The sequence below is a fragment of the Eleginops maclovinus genome, chromosome 13, assembly GCF_036324505.1.
Source record: "Eleginops maclovinus isolate JMC-PN-2008 ecotype Puerto Natales chromosome 13, JC_Emac_rtc_rv5, whole genome shotgun sequence".
NCBI classification, from domain to species: Eukaryota; Metazoa; Chordata; class Actinopteri; order Perciformes; family Eleginopidae; genus Eleginops; species Eleginops maclovinus.
In genome coordinates, this window is record NC_086361.1 from 18,446,594 (window position 1) to 18,470,237 (window position 23,644).

Consider the following 23,644-nt stretch of genomic DNA (forward strand, 5'->3'; position numbering starts at 1 on the left):
CTACAGGTATGGATGAAGGTGGTGTTAGAGGAGGAGAGGATGCAGTAGGCGTGGCCTTGGAAGAAGATGAATGAGGGAGGATGGAGAAGGAGGGCAGGATAGAATGAAGATGGAGAGACTTGGATAGGGAGATGGTGGTTGTGGGAGGGAACATGTGCACACACATATGGACCCCCATTCCCATAGTTCCTTTGTGTACCTGTGCTGGTCCTGGAGTACCCCCTAGAGGGCTCCACAACAGGTGCATCCTTTCCAGTCCCACACCACTTGGAACGCTCAAGAGTCTTCAGTTGTAATCAAACAGGATGGTTTTTTCTGCTCATTTTTTATTATTGGGAGCTTGAGACAGTTTAAAATGAGAAGACCCACTTTGTTTTGGAAGCTGCGTCCAAAAATGGAACAGGTGCATTAAAAATAAAGGATGGTAGAGTTAAAGTTGAACAGAAGGTGAGACGATTCTTAGAGTGCTGACTGAATAAAAGTGGTTAGAGCGAGGCCCCGCGTCTCGTAAATCATGGAACATTTTCCGACTACCATACGATGCCGCTTGACTAAGTCATTGATCCTCCTTTTCACAGATGGTCCCACGTCGAGAGCTGGAACTCGGCCATACCTACCAACCTTGTACAATATGTGCAATTGTAACTGATCACAGCATCACATACACTCCTATGCAAAATACACACACACCAGTCCAGTTTAACAGTCTAACCAGGCCATATTCAACATGATTCCTGTCATTTTGTTGAACAACAGTGCAGACTGATTTGAGATGCTTTCTACGCAACCCCCGCCTACCCGAAGGCTCTGAATTTTTACAAAGATATCTCAGTCTTCGATCCTTCACGGCAATCTTTTACTTTGTTTTATTGTTTTTTTGGTTTCCCTTTTTTATGATGAAGCATTTATGATCATGTCTCTCAGGGTTGTCATTCCAATTTAGTCCCACCAGGCGAGGATATGAATGGCTCATATGCATGTGAACTGGAGCATTTACATCAATTCTCATTGAAAAAGTAGACGCATGCCGTGACGTGGCCTAATTTTCTTGTACGCAGAGAGGAGCTGTGAAGAATTGGAAGAGAAGACAAATCTGTTTCCCGTGTGTAGCTCTCAGGAGGGCTCTGAAACACCATCTTTTCATGTATAATACAGAGACCTTCAAAATAATTGCTTCTTTCTTGTCAATCCTTTGTCTTCTTTCTTCCTCTCACATACGCACAAACATTCATAGTACCTTTGAAGGAAAGGTCTAGTAATTATTATGTGCAATTTCCCTCTCTATTGGCAAGTTCTGAACAGAGTGCTATAAAGTAGAAAACTTTGGCAGAGTGATTTATCTCTGCTGCTTAATCAACAACATTTATCGATGCTGACAAAGTGGATCAGGCAAATAGCTACACGTCCATTACGGTCAAAGAGTGTTTGTAAAGCTTAAAGACAAAGAAAGTTTCGGTGTGAGAGGGCACATATTCCTGTGCAATAGGTTTCCTTCATCATATTTGCATGGAGATTCATTCAATGGGCTGTTTTGGAGATGAAAACTTGATGCATCATGTACTTTCATTTTATGGGATTGAACCCTTAATGTTTGGAGGCAAAGTGGACCTGTATGAAATATGTATTTTTCTAACTGTCAGAATAGCCCATCACGAGATCACATGATCACATCAGATGCAGGGAGGCAGGCAGTCCCACCTTGACAGGACGCGCGCACATCCGCCATGTTGTGTGCATCCTGTACTGTAAGTTAATGTCTTTATTTAATATGTGATTTGCCTTTATCATGGACAATTTATTTTTGAGATATTTGATTTAATGATAATTATCCTACACTTGTTTTGCAGATCTGAAACCATGCATTTATAAAGAAGTCAATAAAAGTTGCATCTCTTAACCGTGGACTCCTGCCTTTTACTAATATGTCTCTCAAACAAACTCTTTTGTTTGTGAAAGTGCTATAGCTAATTTCAAGTTGTTATCAGCCATGATGTGGGGATATACTATATATACCTGCAACAGGCACATGATACTTAAAGCAAAATGCTAAACAAACTGCCTTGAAGTTCCTTTACACATTCACGTAAGTAAATTAAGTTTCAAACTTGATCAACAATGGATTAATGAAGTTAACCTTGAAAAATACAAACTTTGCTTTATGCCAATAAATAATTGTCTTATCATGATGCAAAACATAAACATACAGGTCCACGCGTTCAATGTTTTCAAGCTATTCATTGGTATGTAAGTTGAGACGTTAATGGCAGCAGTGGGTAAATAAAAATGTGAGGTGTTCATTTCCCCATGATATTATTAGAGCCTTTATTGGCTTCCATGTTATTGTGCCACTCGAACTTGTGACGACACATGCAAAAACACTTGATGTCCCACATGTGGTGTCCAAATTAGTTTACACTGATGTTGGTTCAGAAAGGTCACATCTGGTAGGTTTGCATTGCAGGACAGCTGCACAAGTCATTAATAAGATATACAGAGGCTTTGATTTTATTTTTTAGTTGTTAATCCACCTCGCTTTTTATGCCATTTGAATTTTGTTTCTTTTTTCTAAAGCTAATAAGGAAGTGAAAGATAATGGCTTAAAAGAGAAGTTGACCCCAGAGCAAAGGACAAAAATAAATTGAAGATGTGAGCGCTTTTCAGTACCTATACAGCCACATCAGAGAAGGAGGCCCATATAAATCAAATTTCAAAGTGATATTTATTTGCCTGCTGAACTATTTACTTACTGATAATAAAGGATGAATTTATGTGGCCATTAAGACGAGTGTTTTTAAATGGTCAGGGGAGGCAACCAGGGCCAATTTATGGATTGAATGCAATAAAACCCAGTGCTAAAACAATATGGAAGCTGGTGACCTCGCCGTCAATCAAAGGCAAGTATGATAATCAAGTTCATTAATTTTAATGGAATAAATTATTCTCAATAATGCACCAGCCGTTGCTGCCATTACCATATTTCTTGTCTTAATACAGTGCCTTAACCCAGACATAGTGGAAATGTTCCTTACCCCTCCGGTATAAGCCATGAATCAAACGATGAAGGGGGAGGAAGAGTGAGGAGGTGAGGCTGCTGGTGTAGTAGAGGGTAAAGAGGGGTAGAGGCCTGGAAGATCTTGGTAGAAAGATTAGAGAGATGCCTTCAGGCTCTTTCTCCAGAACTGTGGACAAGGTGATGTCACTGCATGTTTCTCTGAGGGATCTCCCACAGAGAGAGGAGGGGAGAGAGAGAAAAAAGGGGGATGTTGAAACGAGACAGGAAGAGATATAGGCAAAGGGGGAGAGAGTTAGAGCCTAAAAGGAAAAAAAGTAAGGAGAAACTGAGAGGACTACAGAGAAAGCAAAGGGGGAGAACAAGAGGGAGAGAGTTGGGGTTTGGATTGTGCAGCAGCGGAAGAGGGGAGGGGAAAAGTTGGACACGGACAATCTTGCAGTAACTTTTTTTCTTCTTTCCTTTCTCCGTGGAAGAAGCCTCAAAAAAAAAAGTCAACCATACAAAAGACACACTGGATTACAATTCAATCATCGACCCACGAGATTTTCCTGGATAATAACGCGTTTATTTCCGGATTCATGTGGTCGCAAATTTGTGGATTAATCAATAGTTGAAGGTATTTATATATGTTTTTGTGGACTTTTATGGAAGCGTAAGCGATGCAGTGTACAAGGGATGCACGTTTTAACGTCGCAGTATAATTACTAACGTAGACAACAGTTTGTAAAGTGACTGCAGTGGAACTTTATGCTAAAACTTTTGCAGTAGTTTCATATTACAACAACAAGCTAAATCACAGGGGAACAGTATTATACAGCAGAGGGCAAATATATACACGAAACTCTCTTTAAAGTCAGTATTAGGCACCATAGTTACAGTGCAAGTCCCTATAACTACCGTAATAATGCCAAACATGTCATGATATTTGGAGAAGAAAATATAAGCATGATGCACTCACTTTCTCCCAGTGGGGATCATTAAATGTGTATCTGCTGAGAAGCCCTGACATATTGTAGAATTGTTGTATTTCTTTACTGTGTCTTGAAAATAACTTTTGAACCACAACTAGTGAGTAGCCTACAGCTGCTGGCAAAGGTGATGCTGATTTTCCTATCACATCTCAGTCAGGCCTTCATTCAACACACTAACTAAGGGTTACTGTAAAACTGTGGCTTCCATCCAACCCCTGCGGCTCGGAAAAGCCTCTGACTAGCACTGTTTGGATCTGCAAAATGCATATCACTCAGACTAAGTAATGGCTAAGCCTTACTCTGCCTTAGTTTGAGATCAGTGTCCAAATTCTTACTTGTTACCTCCAACTGGGGGGAAAAAGGAAAGTGCCTGAGGAGGAAGTTTGAATGCCACAGGCACATCTGTTTTCCTCATTACTCAGCCATCCCATGTTTGTTGGCTTCTGCATCCTGTCCTTGCACACATCTTGAAAGTTTTTTCTGAATCTTCATACCAGACAGCTGCATCTTTACAGAAAATACGATTTATGTATTGCTTCGCTTCTACATCTTTACCTTTGGTAAACATTATGTTTTTGATGGGTCATTTCAACAGAAACATAAGCCGTAAAGCATGGAACGCTAAGTATCTACAGGGACTCTTTCCCCTGCAGTTTACTCCTTCAATCCTTGGGGAATATAACCCAGTAAATATTACAAATTGGCGTCCTTGAATTTGACTACACATTAAGTGTTGCTCACTTAACCCGCTGCAGGCTACACGTGCAGTGTTTAGCTGTGGGTCATGCATCTTTTCCATTTACCGCTTCCAATTTGAGCTTGCCCTATGTGCCTGCAGCTAATTGTATGATCCACTTGACTCTTTGCTTATTGAGGTCAGTAGTGATGTAAACATTAAGCCGGAATAGTCATCCTTCAGCAGGTCATCTGCCTGCTGAAGTCTGATTTAATCATGCATAGCACAGGCTTGAGGCCATCACGCCATTAGAGTAGGCATCATTTTACATCATTGCTAATGTACGTGGATCAAAAGTTTCCATGGCATGGCAACTTTAAAACAACTCTGACCTGAGGGAAGTTTGCATGTATTCAACATTAATTTCTTTTTTCAGAATGTGCAACTTAGCTGGCCTGTTTCTCATTCACAAATATGCAATTTAAGGCCCTGAACAGCCCAGTGAGTAGGACTAGTAAAAACTTGCCTCAGTTTCCCTTCAGTGTGATGCAGCTTTAGAAAGTTGCCTTCACCATTTTGAGAGTTTTTATTGCTCCCAGTCAGTGAAAATCTGGATCGGTTATCAACGCTTCAGGGTATCTTAAGTTACTATTACTCACTCCAAGTTCTCCGTCTTAACAGGCCTGCGATGCACTGTAAGGTTTGGCTTGAGCACATTAAAAGTTCCAGGAGCCAAGAGTGTGAAAGTTGTTTTGTTCCTGATGACATTTAGAATTACAGTAAAGAGAAGCTTCTGTCAAAGAAATCCGATATAAATGCTATTTTACCTCCAAATTGCCAAAAAAAAACCTCCAGGCTACATGAAAATGGCAGCGTATTGACTGATTAACATCATTATTTTTGCCATGCTAGTTTCATAGGGGCTTTTTCGGTCCATCTTTGATCCAGACCAGATAGCTCAACAGCTATTTGAGGGATTACCATGAAATCCTTTGAAGATATTTATGGTCCCAATAGGATGAATCCTGATATTTCTTATTAAAAAAATAAATTTAAAAAAACCTTATAAGCAGAAAGTTCTGATTCATCCTGTGAAACATCTCAAAAGCTGCTTGCTGGAACAGTCTACCAAGTTACTGAGGTGATCCTCTGATTTTTTCTATTCCGTCGGTAGCGCCACCATGAGATTTACATTTTGATTTTGATAGGAATGTCTGAATAACTACTGGTTTGTTTGTCATGACATTTGGACAAACGTAAATGTTTATGTTAGAAGTAAATTTGTAAGGGCTGCAAAAGAATTGCCATTCCCGTCAGCATAATATTTCTGTCAAATTCTAATGAGTACTTAAGAAGTTATGGGTCCAGTTTACTCTTGATGATCAATTCTGCTGATAGTACTGGGAACAGATCTGTCACAATTTTTGGGTGCATGCAGATGTCCCAAGAGGGGCCTGCTCTGACATATCGCTGACTGCAGCAGATGACTTCATTTTTGTTACGCTCGTGGCCAGTTTGAAGCCTTTAATTTGCCTTAAGTATTGTCTTGTAGTCCCGCAGAAAGACTGTAGACTTCTTTTCTTCTTGTGGTCACAGGGCTGTAGACAGACCAACAATAAAATCTGAGTAACGTTCTGTTTTATGGCTGCATTCCATTCAACGCTAAGTACACTTTCCTACACATCCTCTGCCAAGCTTTCCCTGGAGAATACAATCAGGGTCACAACCCCAAAGTCAGATCAGGGAGTTGTTTTCACTGCCCTGCACCTTAAACAATCTTGACTGTTTGTGTAAGATAGAGCAGGGTAAATTGTAAATAAAAACTTCAAAGTAAGGTGTCCATCCATCTTGCAACAGAATGCTGAAAGAGACAGCTGGAAAGCCAGTGAACCCTCAAATATAACATGGCTGACACATTTCTGCTGGGTTCTCCCATTTAAACAGATGGAAAGTAGTCTAAACATTGGGCTGCTGGTTCTCTGTTATTTAATCATCCGTGTCTGGGTGGCTAATAAGCAATTCTCCTGTCAGGCCATAGACAGGACATGTTTCATTTAACTCTGTCAGAGTGTGTTTCTCTAAACAGGCTTGTGTTGGGGATGTGGTTCCATCTGTAAGCAGTGGCAATGATGATGAAATGTGTGACAGAAAAAATTGCTAAGCATTGAGCACAAATTACCTAGATTGTTATATAGCAGCATCAGTACCGCTCTTGTCCGTGTATTCAAGCCATAAAAAACGACTGGAACTGGTGGCTGTACTGGAAATAAAAACTAGTCAATAGGTTTGGAACGAGAGCCAAAATGACCCCTAGAACCACTGAACAGGTCTGTATTGTCGGGGTGGAAAAAATGCTTAATGATGAAGCCTGTGTTTTGATTGTCTATGTTGGTCATCACTTCCGTCCGCCAGTGTTGTCTTCAGGCTTTTAGTGCTGGAAGACTTTCAAATCTGTCATTGTTTTCCTTCCTGTATTGACTTCGTACTCAGTGACCCGATCACTCGCATGCCTGCTTACCGGGCTCATGGCCAGCCCAATGGCCAAGCCCTGTGGCCTAACCCGATACTGCCTTTATCTGCTATAGCCAGCTGGGTGGCCCGTGAAGCTGCAGATGGAATGCAGAGAGTGAAGACGAAAGAGAGACATCCATAGCAACACATATTAGGAAGCCTATTAAATTGTTTTGGATTATGGCCAGATAATAATAGCAATGAGCTGTAACTTTTCCCTCAGCTTGTGTTCTCTGGAGTGTGATGCATTATGTATTATGTACTGTGTGAACTTTTTTTATTATTGTAATCATGTGGCATGAAGCCTATAATAATGGCTGGAGCTTTAGACTGCTCAAACCCAGCCGTCTAAAGCTTTGATTAACCTTACGCCCATTCAACTGCAGTTCAAACTTTGTTTTACTTCTATTTTTCTTGCTGTTTAGTTTGCAGCTACTTTCACATAAAATGTCGTCAGCAGTTGTGCACACAGTGAAATGGTGTCATAGATTTTGCAAAGACCGTACTACTTCATTAAATGGTATCTTGCCCTGTTTAAAATCGTACAAAACAAAGAAAGCCACCTCACCTTTGGTCAGCAGTCCCCAACATAAATGCATAATTGGCCATGTGGTGCACATTGAGCTGTCTTTCGTATTTCAGAACATAATTTAACATACTGTCCTCCACCATATTGTCTGTTAGCAGCAATCTGCCTGCAGTCAGGTCAAGCTGGATGGTATTCACACAGTGTCCTCTGCCGGGCAGGAGCACTACATTGTGCAACCCCAGGGGAGTGTGGGGGTCATTTCTCCTGGCAGACCGGACAGGTGTGTACAGAGACACAGTCTGCTCGCTTGCCTGCCTTGAGGGCTCTGCTGTACCTGTAAACACTGCAGAGTTATGGGGTCCTCACAATATGCTGGTGGCAAGTCCAGGTCATGTGGGATGTGTTTATGTGAGTCGGAATGGGTGGTGCTGGTGTGTTTATGGACTTGCATTCTTGTGTGTTATGTATAAGGGGTTATAATAAAGGAGAAGGAGTGGGGAGGCTGAATATAATGATTATTTATACGTGGCACATATTTTAATCTGTGCCCGAGTTTGTGTGTGTGTTTGTTGTTGAGCCACGTGGAAGCATCTGGTGCAATGGTGCAACACAACCATGGCTCCAGAGGAATAGTCTCCAGATGTGTTTGTGTGTTTTGGCCCCACTGTGTGTTTGACTCCGAACCAACCAGACTGCATGTAAATCATTTTACTTTCATGTGTGCATTTTGCTATGCCTTTGTTCTCTTGGTATTTCATGCAGCAGCAGGCATTGTTTTTGACTTTTAAAATGTGTGTGTGTCCCTTTAAGTGCACTATCTCAGATATATTCACATGCTTGTGTGTCAGTGCTTGTGTGTAGCAGCTGCCCAGTCAAAGGCCAACCAGATGGACAGGGTAATGACTATGATCTGACTTTATAGAGTTACACTCCTTAATGAGGGACATTCTGGTTAATTCATATGACACTAAAAAGCCTGCATCATACTACATAATCAACACATCAACTGTGACATCATAAATATACATGAACGTCTATTTAGGAGTCAAGCATAATGTGCAGCTGTCGGCAGAGTGAGCAGACTGGGTGGCATTATGACAAAATTTAGGAAAGATTTGACTTTTTTGACTTTCTCTTTTTGTATTTGTTCATCCATCAGCTGGTGGTTGAGGTGACGTGAGGTGTTTTCGGTGGAGTGAAACCATGTGGCTGCTCTGCTCCTCTCTGATGCTGTTGGCGCTCAGCTTTGGATCATGTGACACGCTGATATCAGAGCAAGGTGAGTTTCCCTTTCCCCCGCTGGAGTTTTACAAAATGTCAACTTGCACTGGTTAAAAAAAGTGACATTCATAAAAAAGAAAATGTCTTGCTTTATGACATCAATAGTTTGACTTGTGCTTTTTTCTTTATTTCTGAGATATATGCACGAGAAGATGGACACCAATCTTAATGTTGTCCTTTAAATATCATGCCACAGCACAGCAGCCAGTTAGCTTAGCCTAGCATGAACAGCTAGCTTAGCTCTGTCACAAAATCTGCGTACTAGCTCCTTTAAAACTAGCTATGTTAGCATCCACACACTGATTGGAGTGTCTTCTGGTTGACTGTCAAACTAGTGGAAGTCTCTTTGCCAAGAAATAATTGACCAAAAACCCACGTAACCTCAACCTGTAATTTTTACACTTTTTTGTACTGATTTAACAACCAATTGTAACATTTTACTAAGGTAGATGCTAGTAGGCTGTCCTTTGTAACCGTTAAAACAAGCTAAGCTAACTGTTTAGCTCTATACAGGGCTTTATGCTAACATATGTTAACTAGCTGCTAGCTGTTAATTTAATATACCTTACATATATAAAGGCAGTATCAATGTTAATATGTAACTTGTGGAAAGAAAACAAATACGCTTTCCAAAAATGTGGACATAAAAAGGTATGAAAATAAGATTTATAGTAAGACTAAGATGGACCATTATTCCACTCTGGATCTACAGTACTAACTCAACCAATACATTACATTTATAGCCACTGTGAATCTCTATCAAACTGAAACACGCTGCATTTAAAACAAATGTGTAAAAAAAACTAAAAACAAATTCTCTCAAACAACTGCTTCACAGAACAATTATTGTATCTCAATTATCTCATCTCATCTCATTTAACTTCTTATAAAACTAAGTCACAAAACTATTGGAACTTCCATAACTAAGACACATCTCCAATCTGGAAAAGTATGTTTGACCAAATGTCAACCATCTGAGTTTGATGATAGTGTCTTTCTGTGTGTCGGTTTATACCCTATGTGTGTTTTGGGGCTCAATGCTACAATGAAAATGGCCAGCAATTACAGCTTATGTGCATATCCAGCTGGTAGCAGTTGGTGGCAGTGTGGTCGGCTGTGGCAAGGAGGCGTGTGCGTTTACCATGTGCGGTTGTGTTCCTCTTCATGAGCCATCAATCATACTGAGTTTCTGTGTATGTGATTTATTTTTTTAAGATGTGAATGTCTGTATGTGCATACATTACATTGCCAGCATGTTCATTGAGTTTTTGGTATGTGTGATTGTCTGACAGACAAAAACAGACAACTTAGACATCATGAGGCAGAGAGGTGAAGAGAAACCAGTTTTACTGTTTTGTGTTTTATTTTTATTTCTGTATAACTGTCATACTCCCTCATCACACTGTCAGTGTGTTCTCATGGGGCTCGGCTCTGTGATATCACTTGGGAGGTCGTGCAATCCCCCCTAGCTCATGGAAATCTGAAGGGAGCTTTGTGTAGGAGGGGGTCCCTCTAGGGAGACCCCAGTCAGAGCTTTTCAGATGAGACTGAGTCAGCTTGCAGCTCCCCTGAGTCCTCTCCCCCAGTGTTTGGAAAAAAAAGTGCTTTCTCAAGTGCAGCTATAACACTTTGTCACTGAAGCCACACACACACACACATTGCTCTGACTCATCCGAATCCCTACTTACTGGTATTTTGCTGACATTACAGCTTGAAACCAGGTTTAAGTAAAACTAGTGTTGAGCGTCGACCTGGGTGATTGCACTGCAGCTCTGCAGTGTATCGGCGAGAGAGACTGGTCCCCACAGTTAAATTAAATTGATTCTCTGCCTTTGGTAAAGTGTTGCTGATATGGGTTTTTTTTTGTGCACCACAGACCCTACGCAGTCTGAAGTAATGGATTTGTGTATTGATTTGTTTTCACTCAGCTGCCCTCTGTGTGTCTGAGCTAAGTTGTATGTTTTCTGGTGCCAATGATTTGTAGAAGTAATAATCTCATTTGCTCAGAATCAGAAGTTAGAAAAAAACAAGCAGCAAGAAGCAGAAACACACATCCATCACAGAGCTGTAGTGGTAAAGCTCGTTGTTTAAGTTAGGCTATAAATAATGAAATTGAATATCCTATATGCTGTTTATTCTTCTTCACTTAGAACTGATTAGCCTCTTACTTATAGTCCACACTGTATTTTTTAAATAATTGATATGAGTGGAATGAAAGTGATGTAAAAATTCCATGAAAGGGTCTCGTTTCACAGTCTAGTTAAACATTGAGCCTAATGCCATATGCATGTAGCTTGCGTATGTCATGGAAAAAGTGACTTGTCTCTGTAATACAACCTCCTCTCTATAGTAATTGCAATGCAATTACTTCACAGAGCCACACATCTGTAGGAAACAGGGAACCAATCCACCATCCTTGTTAGGGGCCACAAATGCATAATGAATCAAAAATGTAGTAAATATGGTATGTGAGTGGTTTTGGGAGTCTGAAGTAATCAGTTATGTAATTTGAATTTGGGGAAGGACAGCCAACAAAGGCTTGACGAATTACATTTAGGTTTTCTAGTCGCCTTGAGCAAAACTTGGACTTGCACTTGTAAATGAGGCTTCACGATGTAAGGAAGACATGGAATATGCAGTCATGCTCAATATTGCATAAGCTTAATTACTTTCAATAAATAAACTTGTATCAAACTGTGTTAATTTATGCTTTACTGCTGCTTTTAGTATACTGTTAAAATTGCCTATTAAGTTATAATAAACTAAAGGAAATTCTTTCTGACAATCTTCTTTTAATACATGGAACAATAGCTGAACAATAAAGGCACTGATAAAAAAAAGTGAAGGTTACATTAAATGTCTCTTTCAACTCATTTCAAAAAAATTCTTGAGGGCAATATTGCAGTCTTTTGTGGTGTGTTTATCGGTACGTTCACAAAACTATATAACTTAAAGCCTTCCTTGCTTCAGGGTGACTGTTTCTTGAATGAACATGACCTGTAATGTCTTTTTTTTTAAAATGAAATGGAAGTGTTATCAGTACTTCTCACAAAAAGCATAATGAGCGTGAAATAACTTTTAAACTTTATTACAGCAGTGCTAAGTAACATTCAAGACCTGTAACTTAAAATAAAAAAAAACATGTAAGTAAAAACGTTAATTTGCTTCTTTCAAAGATGGCACCAGATACGGTGAAACAACACAATCTTCTTTAATAAGAGTACAGACCTCTGCATGTACCGTCTAATTTTATTGTTTTGAAAAGTTCATAAAAGTGTGTGTCATGAGTCCAGTTTGTGTCTGTCTGAGCTTGGATTTGTGTTTTCAATGTGAGCCAGAGGCCTACAAAGGGGGGAAAGAGTGAGCTCATCCCTCTTAAGTACAGCATTTTAAGTCTTTCCAGTCTATTGTATGACAGTTTTATCTCTGGAAAAGAAAAAGTGGAATGTTCTCTCTTGTTCGTCTCATTTGGCTAAGAGGGCAAGTAAAAAAACTCCCTCTCTCTCAATTCCTCCATCTTTTTTATATCATACTCTTAGTTAGATTTACCCCTCATTTCATGCTCACATAAGCTACATTGAATCTTCATATTGATTCATCCACATCACCCAGCATGCCCCACACCTTTCCATACATTGCATGTGTTTAATAGCTCTGGGACATGGCAGACTCTCCCTCAGAGTCTGACTTTCTGCTGAGCAGCAGCCCGGTCCAATTATCTTGGAATGCCACATTGAAAATCCTATTCAATAACCACCATACCCTCTCTTATTGCAAACCAAACACTCTGACACTTTAAGCACACTTTTGACCTCTTCTCCCTAATGAAAGCGCTCTGCCAATTGTTTGCTGCTATACGGAAACAGTATTAAAACTCAGGGGGCTGTTGCTTTCAGCAGACCCTGGCCAAAACAAGGAACTGGTAGATAAGCCCATTGAATCCTTGTTCTTCTGTTATTGTAAAATACCAAGAGAACCAAGCTTTATTTATTGAGCACATTTAATTACAAGAAATGCTCAACACTACATAACAAAGCATACAAGAAAGGTCACACATTACATACTGTATATTAGCTAATGTATTGCAGTGGTTGAGATGAAACTGTGCATTGTTCTTTTTTTATATTGTGAACTTTTAAGTGACACCTTTTGCTTAAGATCAACTTGTATTACTTGGGGCGTTGGCAATGATATGACAACTTTCCCATGTAAACCCTCCAAGTTGAGTGCAAGTCTGCAAAGATCAAAATGTAGTGTTTAATTCCCCTAACCACATAAAATGCCCTGATTATTTTTGATGTTTGGCAATGTGGAAACTTGGGGGAACACTCGCAACAGTGTGCTGCCAATGTAACATCATTACCTGCTTTGGCAAGACTTAAACACAACCCATCAAAGAGGAAGTGATCCCAGGCCAAGACCATCCAATCTCTTTTAGGCTACATGCAGTTCTTATACTGTGCTAATGAGCTTGTCAACAAGCAAATGCTTTCCTTTGATCACAGCTTGAGAGGAAATGGGGTTCAAGTTGCGCAGTTTGCCCTCTGCCAAACTGCCAATTGCCTGAATTCACACCAGTCCACCAAAATATCATCCATTATGTAGAAATAGCTTCGTTATCCCACCAGTGCAAGAGTCTCAAACCGTGAACACAGCATCAATTAAATGTTGCTGTGTATTTAGAGGAGTGAGAGAAGGATACACATCAACATTGATTCATAGCTTTACTGTACAAATGGTCACAAATGTGTTAAAGTTCTTTATTTGCCAGTGTGGTTTACTATGTGCAAATGTGGTCTTATTCTGGTGTTTCTCAAAGTACAGTAATCCATTTCTCGGGCAGGCTGTTTCTATGCAACCTTTAGCAACATTAATATTAATTTAATGTTAAAGATGCATTATCAGTATTTCTATTAACAATGGATCATGTTACAATTTATATTTACTCATAGGGACAAACCCAGAGAGAATGATTTCCCGACTTGAGTTCCTGCTATGGAAGGTTTTAGTGTCTTTCAGCTCTTTGTTTTGGTTTATTGGCTCACAACCGATGGTTTAGTTTAAACTAACATCTCTGTACAGCGCTCTCATTCTGGCTGCAGCAGACAGTTGCTAACAGTAAACAAAGCTCCTGATACATCCTGACAAGTCAAAACTTTAGGATTAAAAACATCTGATTTAATTTATCATTGTCTCTTTCTCCCCCTCTGCTCTCCTGTGTTCCTTCTACCTTCTCTCTCCACCTTCTGCTCCCTTCTGTGGCTTGACTTTTCATTGTGCTCCCCGCTTGCCTTCAGCGAGGATTACTCCTGACAAAGCCTTCATCTTGATTTTGTGTGATGAAAATGGGGCAGTGATGAAAAACAAAACAGAAAGGAAGCAGAAAAAAAGAAAAGAGTAAGAAGAGAGGAAAGGTAGAGCTTACCATTTGTTCAAACTACAATAGGAGATCTGAAGAAAAGCTCTTCGTGTGTGTGTGTGTGTGTGTGTGTGTGTGTGTGTGTGTGTGTGTGTGTGTGTGTGTGTGTGTGTGCACGTGTGTGTGCACGTGTGTGTGTACGCTTCCCTTTTTTTCAAAAATAGCAGAGTATTTGTGAGGCTGCAGTGAGTGCACTTTGTGCTGAGTCAGCAGATGGTTTAAGATGGACCAGTCAAGGTATACATAAAGTGTGTGTGTGTGTGTGTGTGTGTGTGTGTGTGTGTGTGTGTGTGTGTGTGTGTGTGTGTGTGTGTGTGTGTGTGTGTGTGTGTGTGTGTGTGTGTGTGTGTGTGTGTGTGTGTGTGTGTGTGTGTGTGTGTGTGTGTGTGTGTGTGTGTGTATCAGAGGGCTCAGAAGCCTGCTGGATACTTCCTGTACTCTCCCCTGTATCTGCTCAGAAGTCACAACAACAGCGCTGCTTGACATCTCTGTTGCACACCTTCATTTGTACTTTCAGACAGCAATAAGATAATAGCACACTGTGGAAGCAGCCAGGCTCTAATATAATGTGCTGCACTTTGAAACAGTCTTTGTGCTTTTAAAACCACTATGAGCAGAAGCTGCAGGGTGTCAATTGATGAACTTGATAAAAGGTGATGAAGCGCCGAATGTGATTTAATTCTTTCTTGAGCCGAGCCTCCGTGAAATTAAATTCCAAACTCTTAATTAAAGTCAGTTGGGTCTTATTATTTAAGCTATTATATTAGGGTTCTTTTGCCTCATTTTTATGTGACTCTCAGTCTCAGAAGTGAAATTGGGGTTGGAAATACAGACGCTGCACGCTGCGAGGCAACTCTGCATGCAGTGCACTCGCTGTTTCATCAAAAAGACGTTCTTAACAACTCAATCCATTTCGCTAGGAGAGGCGAAAACATTACTTCTGTTTGAAGTGCATCATAATACTTAATGTTTAATCGGGCAGTCAAATTGACTCATCCTCACCTCCTTATTTCAATAGAAAAATAGGGTAGCAGGTGACAATGCGAGGGGATTGCCTAAAAGTTTCTTAATTGCTCTTCTCGATATTGTAAATCATTTTCAGTAAATATCACATAAAACCTGCTTTCTTTTTTAAAATTAGAAATGTTGGAAGATGGACGGCGCAGTCATCCCGGGAAGGCAGATAGCAATAGGGTTACTTTTAGTTTTACTTTAAACAATTAATGACTGTTGTTTTCTTGGCAGCCACCGCACAAATCCATAGTGACCTTCATGACCCAGTTCTTCCACTCTACTTTTTATGGTGAATTTTAAAAAAAAAGGACACCAACCTTCACACTCAAGTGCACTTTGGATACAGTGAAGAGAGAGTCGCTCGTTTAATGTTCAATCTGTGTCCATGGGGCAGCATTGAACGAGGTTAAATAAAAATACCTAACCTTCAGTTTCAACAGAAGGCACACATTAATGATTTAGAATATTACTGACAGCAACACAGTTTTATTTTTGGCTAATGCGGGGCTCCACCTGCTTTCACATTCTCTGCAGTTATAATAAATAAAGTAAAACATCTTTTGAAAAACAGTGCCCTGTAGAACGTCTTGCTCGAGGCTTTGGCCCCAAAGAGATCAATTAACTGTGGATCAGAGTGATTCACAGGGTCTTTGTCTACCTGAACAGCCCTGTTTTTTACACACATCTCACATCTCTCTGTACTGAGGCAGGCCGCTCTGACAGGCTACACTTTTCTCAGTAACCTCCCCTGACAGGGTGAGAACATATCCATCAAACGGATGCTACCGCGACAGACAAGCTTGGTGCAAGACAACCTGTCAGCCTGGGCTGTGTTCCTCTCTACACAGCTTTGCCCTCATTTTATCTCGCTCTCTGTGTTTTATACTCTTGACTTTCTTCACCCCCACCAACTCCCCTCTATTACTTTCTTCGGGATCAATATTTCTGTTACTTTCAAATGTGACTTAAAAGTTGTCCGTTCTCGTGCACAAACTCAATGTCCCCCGGCAGTAAGAATGAAAGGTTGTATTTAAATTAACTTCCCGATAGACTGATGTGCTCTTCTAACATCTTAAATCTTGTGCTTAAATCAGAATCAGAAATAATTTTCTCGTCGTTACAGCAAGGGGGACAGTGCTAGAAAAAAAGCACATTTAACATTTAAAATAGAGGAAAGCCCACGGTGATAAAATGAAAAAGCAGACATACATAATAAATATTGTGTAGCATTTGAAGAACATTATCTTCCAATTCACATATTTCAAAACAGTTAACAGATCTAATTTGTATTCCTATGTTGTCTGTTTGTCTCCACAGAAGAACCATGCCCCTCCTTGGAAGTGGAAGAGTGGAAGTTTCCGCAGACGACCAGGCAGAATATCACAGGTGAAAAGACGAGACCAAACAGACTCATATCTTTCTCTGAGATGTATTTACATGGGTGCTGATAAATGCCATTTTTTTTTTCAGGTTTTAATCTGGTGAGGCGCTTTTCCCTGCTCAAGAATAAAGATGTCAAGAGGATCCGTAACCCTCGAGGACCAACCATCCTCCGCCTGGGAAAGACTGCACTCCTCCAACCGACTGAGTGAGTTTGCACTACACGCCTCTCGCCGCTGCTTACTCTTCTTCCAGCAACCTACAGACAAAGAGATCTCACACTAATATGTTGTGTACAGCTTAAGGTGGTGGAGAATATATTACAAGGAGCCAAATAAAGTGAATATCTGCTGGATTTTTCAGCTTGCTACAGGGCAGCGTCAACAGGCTCGCTCTTTTCAAGTCTGAACAAAGAATAAGGCAGAGAGTTTGCAGACTCTGAACTCTAACTCAACATGTCAGCGCTGTCCAATGGCTGATGTGTAAAAAGCAGACTCTTGGCAAACCATACAGCAAGGGTCATTCTCTGATTTCTTTTCCAGAAACACCACTTTATTCCCCTCGTCACTGACACTGGCTTGTAAAGCTGAACAATAACAGCCTTTTGGTTTTCCGGTTGTGACCGCGTACACTTACTGTAACTGCTTTTCACATGAAATGTCTTCTTACTTGCTGTAGAAGTGATGCCCCAATTAGAAGCCATGATGCTAGTAAAGAAATAAAAAGTTACAAGCATATGATTTTAATGGTGGTAGAACTTGTTCTAAACTTGTTTCTGGGCGAAGAGACCTGCAGCCATAAAATCAGGCAGAGCACGACTTCCTTGCACAATGTGATTTTGCAGCTTGACATGGTGTAATTATGCTTTTCTGAGTTTTCATGTTGTTATTACACAGCAGTTGGGTGTAAATTGTGTTTGGAATTGCGTGACAAGTGGTTATTAGGGTTATGCGCTGTCTGTATTTCATTCTTTTCTCTTCTTCGGCCCTTGCAGATTATTGACAGTTCTCAGACTGCTGAGCTTCTTTCTACCCACAGATAAAGCTGTTCTGTCAATTGGGTCAGCTCAGAGTATTTTATCACTCTGTCCAGCACAGTGAGCTCCACTTGCTAGAAGACCCGATAAATCTGTCTACAAAACACTCCGTAGAGACATTGTGTTCTAAAAGTGTCACATATATTGTTTGTCACAGGCTTAGAGACAAGTTGTCCTTAGGAAAAGAAGCGGGGAACACAAAAAACCTGTCACTTCTCAGGAAATCAGCATCTTTAGAGCCAAAAAGGAGAATACAAGAAGTTTTTATATTGCCTCTAACCATACAGAGAGAGGACAGGAACACCATTTTCTATCTCTGCTCTGCTGCTGGTTTGGGATTAGGTTATGGTGCAGCGTTTACTCAATTGAGGATGCCATCAAGAGCTCTGCTGTCAGCCCTCTCTGTAAAGAATGATAGCTGGGTGACTTCTCTTAAACTCAGATGGAGAATAATCAATGTTAGCACATCAGCCATGCCTGTCGGCTGCTTTCAACTGTGCCTCTCATTATATGTGGAACTTGCTGTCTCAAAATGACTAAACCGTATCAGGGGAGATTCCTCCTCACGGAAAAGCAGAGGACTGTTTATCCCCATCAGCCAGTTATAATATTTCCTTTCTTTCTTTTTTTGCTTTTTAAACTTTTGCCTGCTGAAATGGCTTTTTTCATGGAATAGTTTCACACTTTTAAAGAAGAAGAGTGGAGGCGGAGAACAGATGGGAGATTGAGAGATGCAGCGAGGGAACAGGAGGGTTAAAGGTTTAAATCCAAGCAATAAGTGAATGCATCAGAACAAACCCTCAGGCTTGTTCCATGCCTTTCTTCTCTCAGTAATAGTATGAGTTAGTGTGTGCTGTGCTTGTGTGTTATGGTGCTCCTCTTTTCAAATCTCTCTGTTTGTACAGCGCCTCATATGATGTTTCCTCCCTTTTTCCAAGCCCAGTGTATATACGGTATATATTTCTGAAGCTGTACAGTATAAAACATGGCTCCCATCCACCACGGACTCCCTCTTACTCAAGCAGCTTTTTCATCGCCACTGAGGTTGACTGAAGTGCGAGGCGGGTGTATAGTAATTGGAAAGCAGCGTTTTGCTTTGTATCAGAAGCTAATCCATTCAGCTAATCCAAGCTAACACAGATGAGTGACAGTCAGATGAAGCTACTCTTCTCTCGCCTCTCTCACTACTTTTCGCTGAGAGTGAAATGGGCACCAGTCACAGCTGGTCATATGAATTTTAATCTTAGCAAAATATGATTTGATTGCTTCGGGCTTATTGCTTTATATGCGGCTACAGTGAGTAGGAGAGAGGGCCGGCATTTCTGTGATATGATGGCTCGAGGCCAACAGATTTATGACGGAATTAAAATGCATTTGATAAATTATCACATAGCAAATATGCCACAATTTATTTACACTTTAAGCATTTGGCTGGTGTTCTTGTGAGGGAGTAACCCAATAACCACGACTGTAAATGTAATTTCTGTTGAAAGCTCAACACAGATACAGTATAACAGAGATTAGGTGGCAAAGGTAAGAGCACGGATTCTGTTGAAATATCTCTTTGACCATGAAAAGATCTGAAAAGAGTAAACATATAGTAGGGATATAAATAAAATATAGTAATAGTGATCTTATTTTAGAAAGTACATGCAGTAGGCAGATCAGTGAAATGAGTCAATATGGAGAGGGTCATGTACTTTTCCCAAAAATATTTCAGTTAACATCCGCTAAAGTTGGATAATTGCCAATCTTCAACATTGATGGTTCCCAGAGGATGAACCCTAATGACTTTTAGCGCTACCCTGACTTTTTTAACTTTGAGTTTAGGTATTTAGCTAATGTTAGCATGCTAACATGCTAAACAAAGATGGGGGATATGTTAGACTAACTTATTAGATAAAGAGGCAAGCACACATTAAGAAAATATAATCAAGTAAACATCAATGGTAAAAATAAGCAACAGCACAATTTAAAAGCTGTGGAACATGTAAGAAACATAAAAGTCATGAAGTTGTGTGGTGCATTGTAGGAGGAGCCTGGGACATAAGAGCTTCAATGCCTGTGGTAGTCAGTAGTTTTGACTGCAGTTCTCATATGCGCCGCTGTATGCACAGTCAGTTTCCTTTATGTATTCATACTGTTGGGAATACAACAAATAGAAGATGTGTGTAACAGCATTTGGCCACTATAGCTTCTTTTATGTCTCACCTCCTAGTTGTTTAGAATTCCTTTCAGGGAGGAGTGTGTAATTTATTCAGGGATAGAAACCCTCTCCACTGTAGGCAATTGATTTCAGCTCAGTTAGAACCCGGTACAAGGGTGCCTCCAATACAACCCCCTAGGTGATATTTCCATCTTAAACCGGAGATCTGCTTTATCAACATTAGATTTCCCGTACCCCTCATCCCCTGCGTCCCTCTGGCTCACACTAACTTTTTTCTACCTCCCTTTAAAAAAAAAGAAGACTAGCAGAAGTAACTTTCTCTCAGAGTCAGGCGAGGCTAGATCTGAATCTGTCTGGCCCATACTGAGTGATTTATCTCCCCACTGCATGTCTGTGGAGATGTGTGTGTGTGTTTGTGTGTGTGTTTGTGGGGTGTAAGTGTTTTTTTCTTTCCAGGACTCTCAATGTTAAAGGCCATGGTGAGGTACTTCCAACTTTAAAGTCAACAGTTTGAGAGTGGTTGTGTGCCCTGCAGCTTATGTCACTAATAAACAGCAATGCAATTCCACTCTTTAACTTGTTTTCTTTCTCGATCCGTCTGTCCATCTACTTTTTCTCACACACACTCTCTCTTTCCATCTTCAATTTACCAACTGTGATCTGGGTTGATTAGCTCTCATGGATTTTGATATTATACGCAGAATTTATTCTTCCCTCACCATCGTTTTCTCCTCCTCTGCCTCTCTTTGTCTTTCTCTCTCTTTGTCTCTCTCTCTCTCTCTCTCTCTCTCTCTCTCTCTCTCTCTCTCTGTCTCTGTCTCTCTCTCTCTGCAGGTCTCCATGTTTAACTTTTTTCCTCCTCACATTTTTCCTCCCACTCATCTTCCCTTTGTTTTGACGTCCTGTAGTTGGCTGTTTTCCCTTGGATCATCCCTTAGTCATAAATCACTGTCACCCCACTTCTAGAAGCGGGAAACCAGCTGCCAGCATCAACAATTCAGTGCATGTGTGTGTGTGTATCTGTGTGAGCAGAGAGAGAGAGAGAGAGAGAGAAATGGAGCATAGAGAGAGAGAGAATATTTCAAAGTGCCCACCATCTCAGTGAGCATGCATTTCACTGGGCTTGTTTGTGGACCCTTCAACTCTCAATACATCTACACACATCCATGCAGTGAATATTCTGCTGTGCGTATACTTGTGTGCTTAGATGCCCTTGACCAAAACTGAGGGATGAGGCGCGCTGGACTGTATCTGATAGGAAAATTATTGCTGGCTGGGGGTAGCACACAGCTTTGCATTGTATTGTAGTGCTGGCTGTGGTCACAAAACATGAGGATAAAAGTAAAAAAGGACAGAAATAAGGAAACGAAAATCTGTGTAGAATATAAACATGCTCACACCAGTAAACAAACTTTGTCATTGTGCTCACAAGGTCGTCGAAGATATGTGAAACCAGACGTTTTCTTTCCTAATTTGTCAAAAACGTAATTGCATGTGATGTTAGCTCCTTGGCTACTGCTTTTATGTCAAGTTGACATATTGTTGTTATTATCCCAGAGTCAAATTAGTATTCACTGATTGCATATGTACATGTCTTAATTGAACAATGTACAAATACACTTCCTCAAGTGCATATACAGTGGGGCAAAAAAGTATTTAGTCAGCCACCAACTGTGCAAGTTCTCCCATTTAAAAAGATGAGAGAGGCCTGTAATTTTTATCATAGGTACACTTCAACTATGAGAGACAGAATGAGAAAAAAAAATCCAGGAAATCACATTGTAGGATTTTTAATGAATTTATTTTCAAATGATTGTGGAAAATAAGTATTTGGTCAATAACAAAAGTTCATCTCAATACTTTGTTATATACCCTTTGTTGGCAATGACAGAGGTCAAACGTTTTCTGTAAGTCTTCACAAGGTTTTCACACACTGTTGCTGGTATTTTGGCCCATTCCTCCATGCAGATCTCCTCTAAAGCAGTGATGTTTTGGGGCTGTCGCTGGGCAACACAGACTTTCAACTCCCTCCAAAGATTTTCTATGGGGTTGAGATCTGGAGACTGGCTAGGCCACTCCAGGACCTGGAAATGCTTCTTACGAAGCCACTCCTTCGTTGCCCTGGCGGTGTGTTTGGGATCATTGTCATGCTGAAAGACCCAGCCACGCTTCATCTTCAGTGCCCTTGCTGATGGAAGGAGGTTTTCACTCAAAATCTCACGATACATGGCCCCATTCATTCTTTCCTTTACACGGATCAGTCGTCCTGGTCCCTTTGCAGAAAAACAGCCCCAAAGCATGATGTTTCCACCCCCATGCTTCACAGTAGGTATGGTGTTCTTTGGATGCAACTCTGCATTCTTTCTCCTCCAAACACGACGAGTTGAGTTTTTACCAAAAAGTTCGATTTTGGTTTCATCTGACCATATGACATTCTCCCAATCCTCTTCTGGATCATCCAAATGCCCTCTAGCAAACTTCAGACGGGCCTGGACATGTACTGGCTTAAGCAGGGGGACACGTCTGGAACTGCAGGATTTAAGTCCCTGGCGGCGTAGTGTGTTACTGATGGTAGCCTCTGTTACTTTGGTCCCAGCTCTCTGCAGGTCATTCACTAGGTCCCCCCGTGTGGTTCTGGGATTTTTGCTCACCGTTCTTGTGATCATTTTGACCCCACGGGGTGAGATCTTGCGTGGAGCCCCAGATGGAGGGAGATTAGCAGTGGTCTTGTATGTCTTCCATTTTCTAATAATTGCTCCCACAGTTGATTTCTTCACACCAAGCTGCTTACCTATTGCAGATTCACTTTTCCCAGCCTGGTGCAGGTCTACAATTTTGTCTCTGGTCTCCTTTCACAGCTCTTTGGTCTTGGCCATAGTGGAGTTTGGAGTATGACTGTTTGAGGTTGTGGACAGGTGTCTTTTATACTGATAACGAGTTTAAAAGCTGCCATTAATACAGGTAACGAGTGGAGGACAGAGGAGCCTCTTAAAGAAGAAGTTACAGGTCTGTGAGAGCCAGAAATCTTGCTTGTTTGTAGGTGACCAAATACTTATTTTACAGAGGAATTGACCAATTAATTCATTAAAAATCCTACAATGTGATTTCCTGGATTTTCTTTTCTCATTCTGTCTCTCATAGTTGAGGTATACCTATGATGAAAATTACAGGCCTCTCTCATCTTTTTAAATGGGAGAACTTGCACAATTGGTGGCTGACTAAATACTTTTTTGCCCCACTGTATATAGTTATGATGCATCCCTGTTGCACCTCTATACATACATCCAATACAGTCACTTTTACTACATTCGTAAATTGACATGTCTGGCATTGTTCTTATACACTTAGGTACACATCATGGGATTTTATTTAGGGTTGCTATTTCAGAAGTAACATCAGCAGGTGTCCTTTATATGTCTGTATCTTTAATCAAAATAAATAAATACAAAGAGTGGAGCTGGGATCAGTGTTATATGTACATGCACAAGATTTAAACTTTTGCCATTTCTTCCTAGACTGTTTAAATGCCCGATGAAAATGAACATTCCACTAATATACCTGTTTACATGCAGCCGTGCGTACTCCCATTGACGTTGACGTCTTTCATTAGTGTCAGGCTTGTTCAAACACGCAAACACTGCCTCCTT

The 23,644-nt window shown here is 40.6% G+C and overlaps 1 protein-coding gene across 1 annotated transcript in view; it reads left to right on the plus strand.

Annotated features, from left to right (window-relative positions):
* The first annotated feature begins 3,352 nt into the window (after positions 1-3,352).
* col16a1 (collagen, type XVI, alpha 1) overlaps positions 3,353-23,644 on the plus strand; it is a 60,228-nt gene continuing 39,936 nt past the window's right edge. The window contains 4 exon segments of the mRNA XM_063899410.1: positions 3,353-3,629; positions 8,860-8,979; positions 16,732-16,800; positions 16,885-17,002. Of these exon segments, the coding sequence (XP_063755480.1) occupies positions 8,904-8,979; positions 16,732-16,800; positions 16,885-17,002 (263 nt within the window). The 5' untranslated portion in view covers positions 3,353-3,629; positions 8,860-8,903.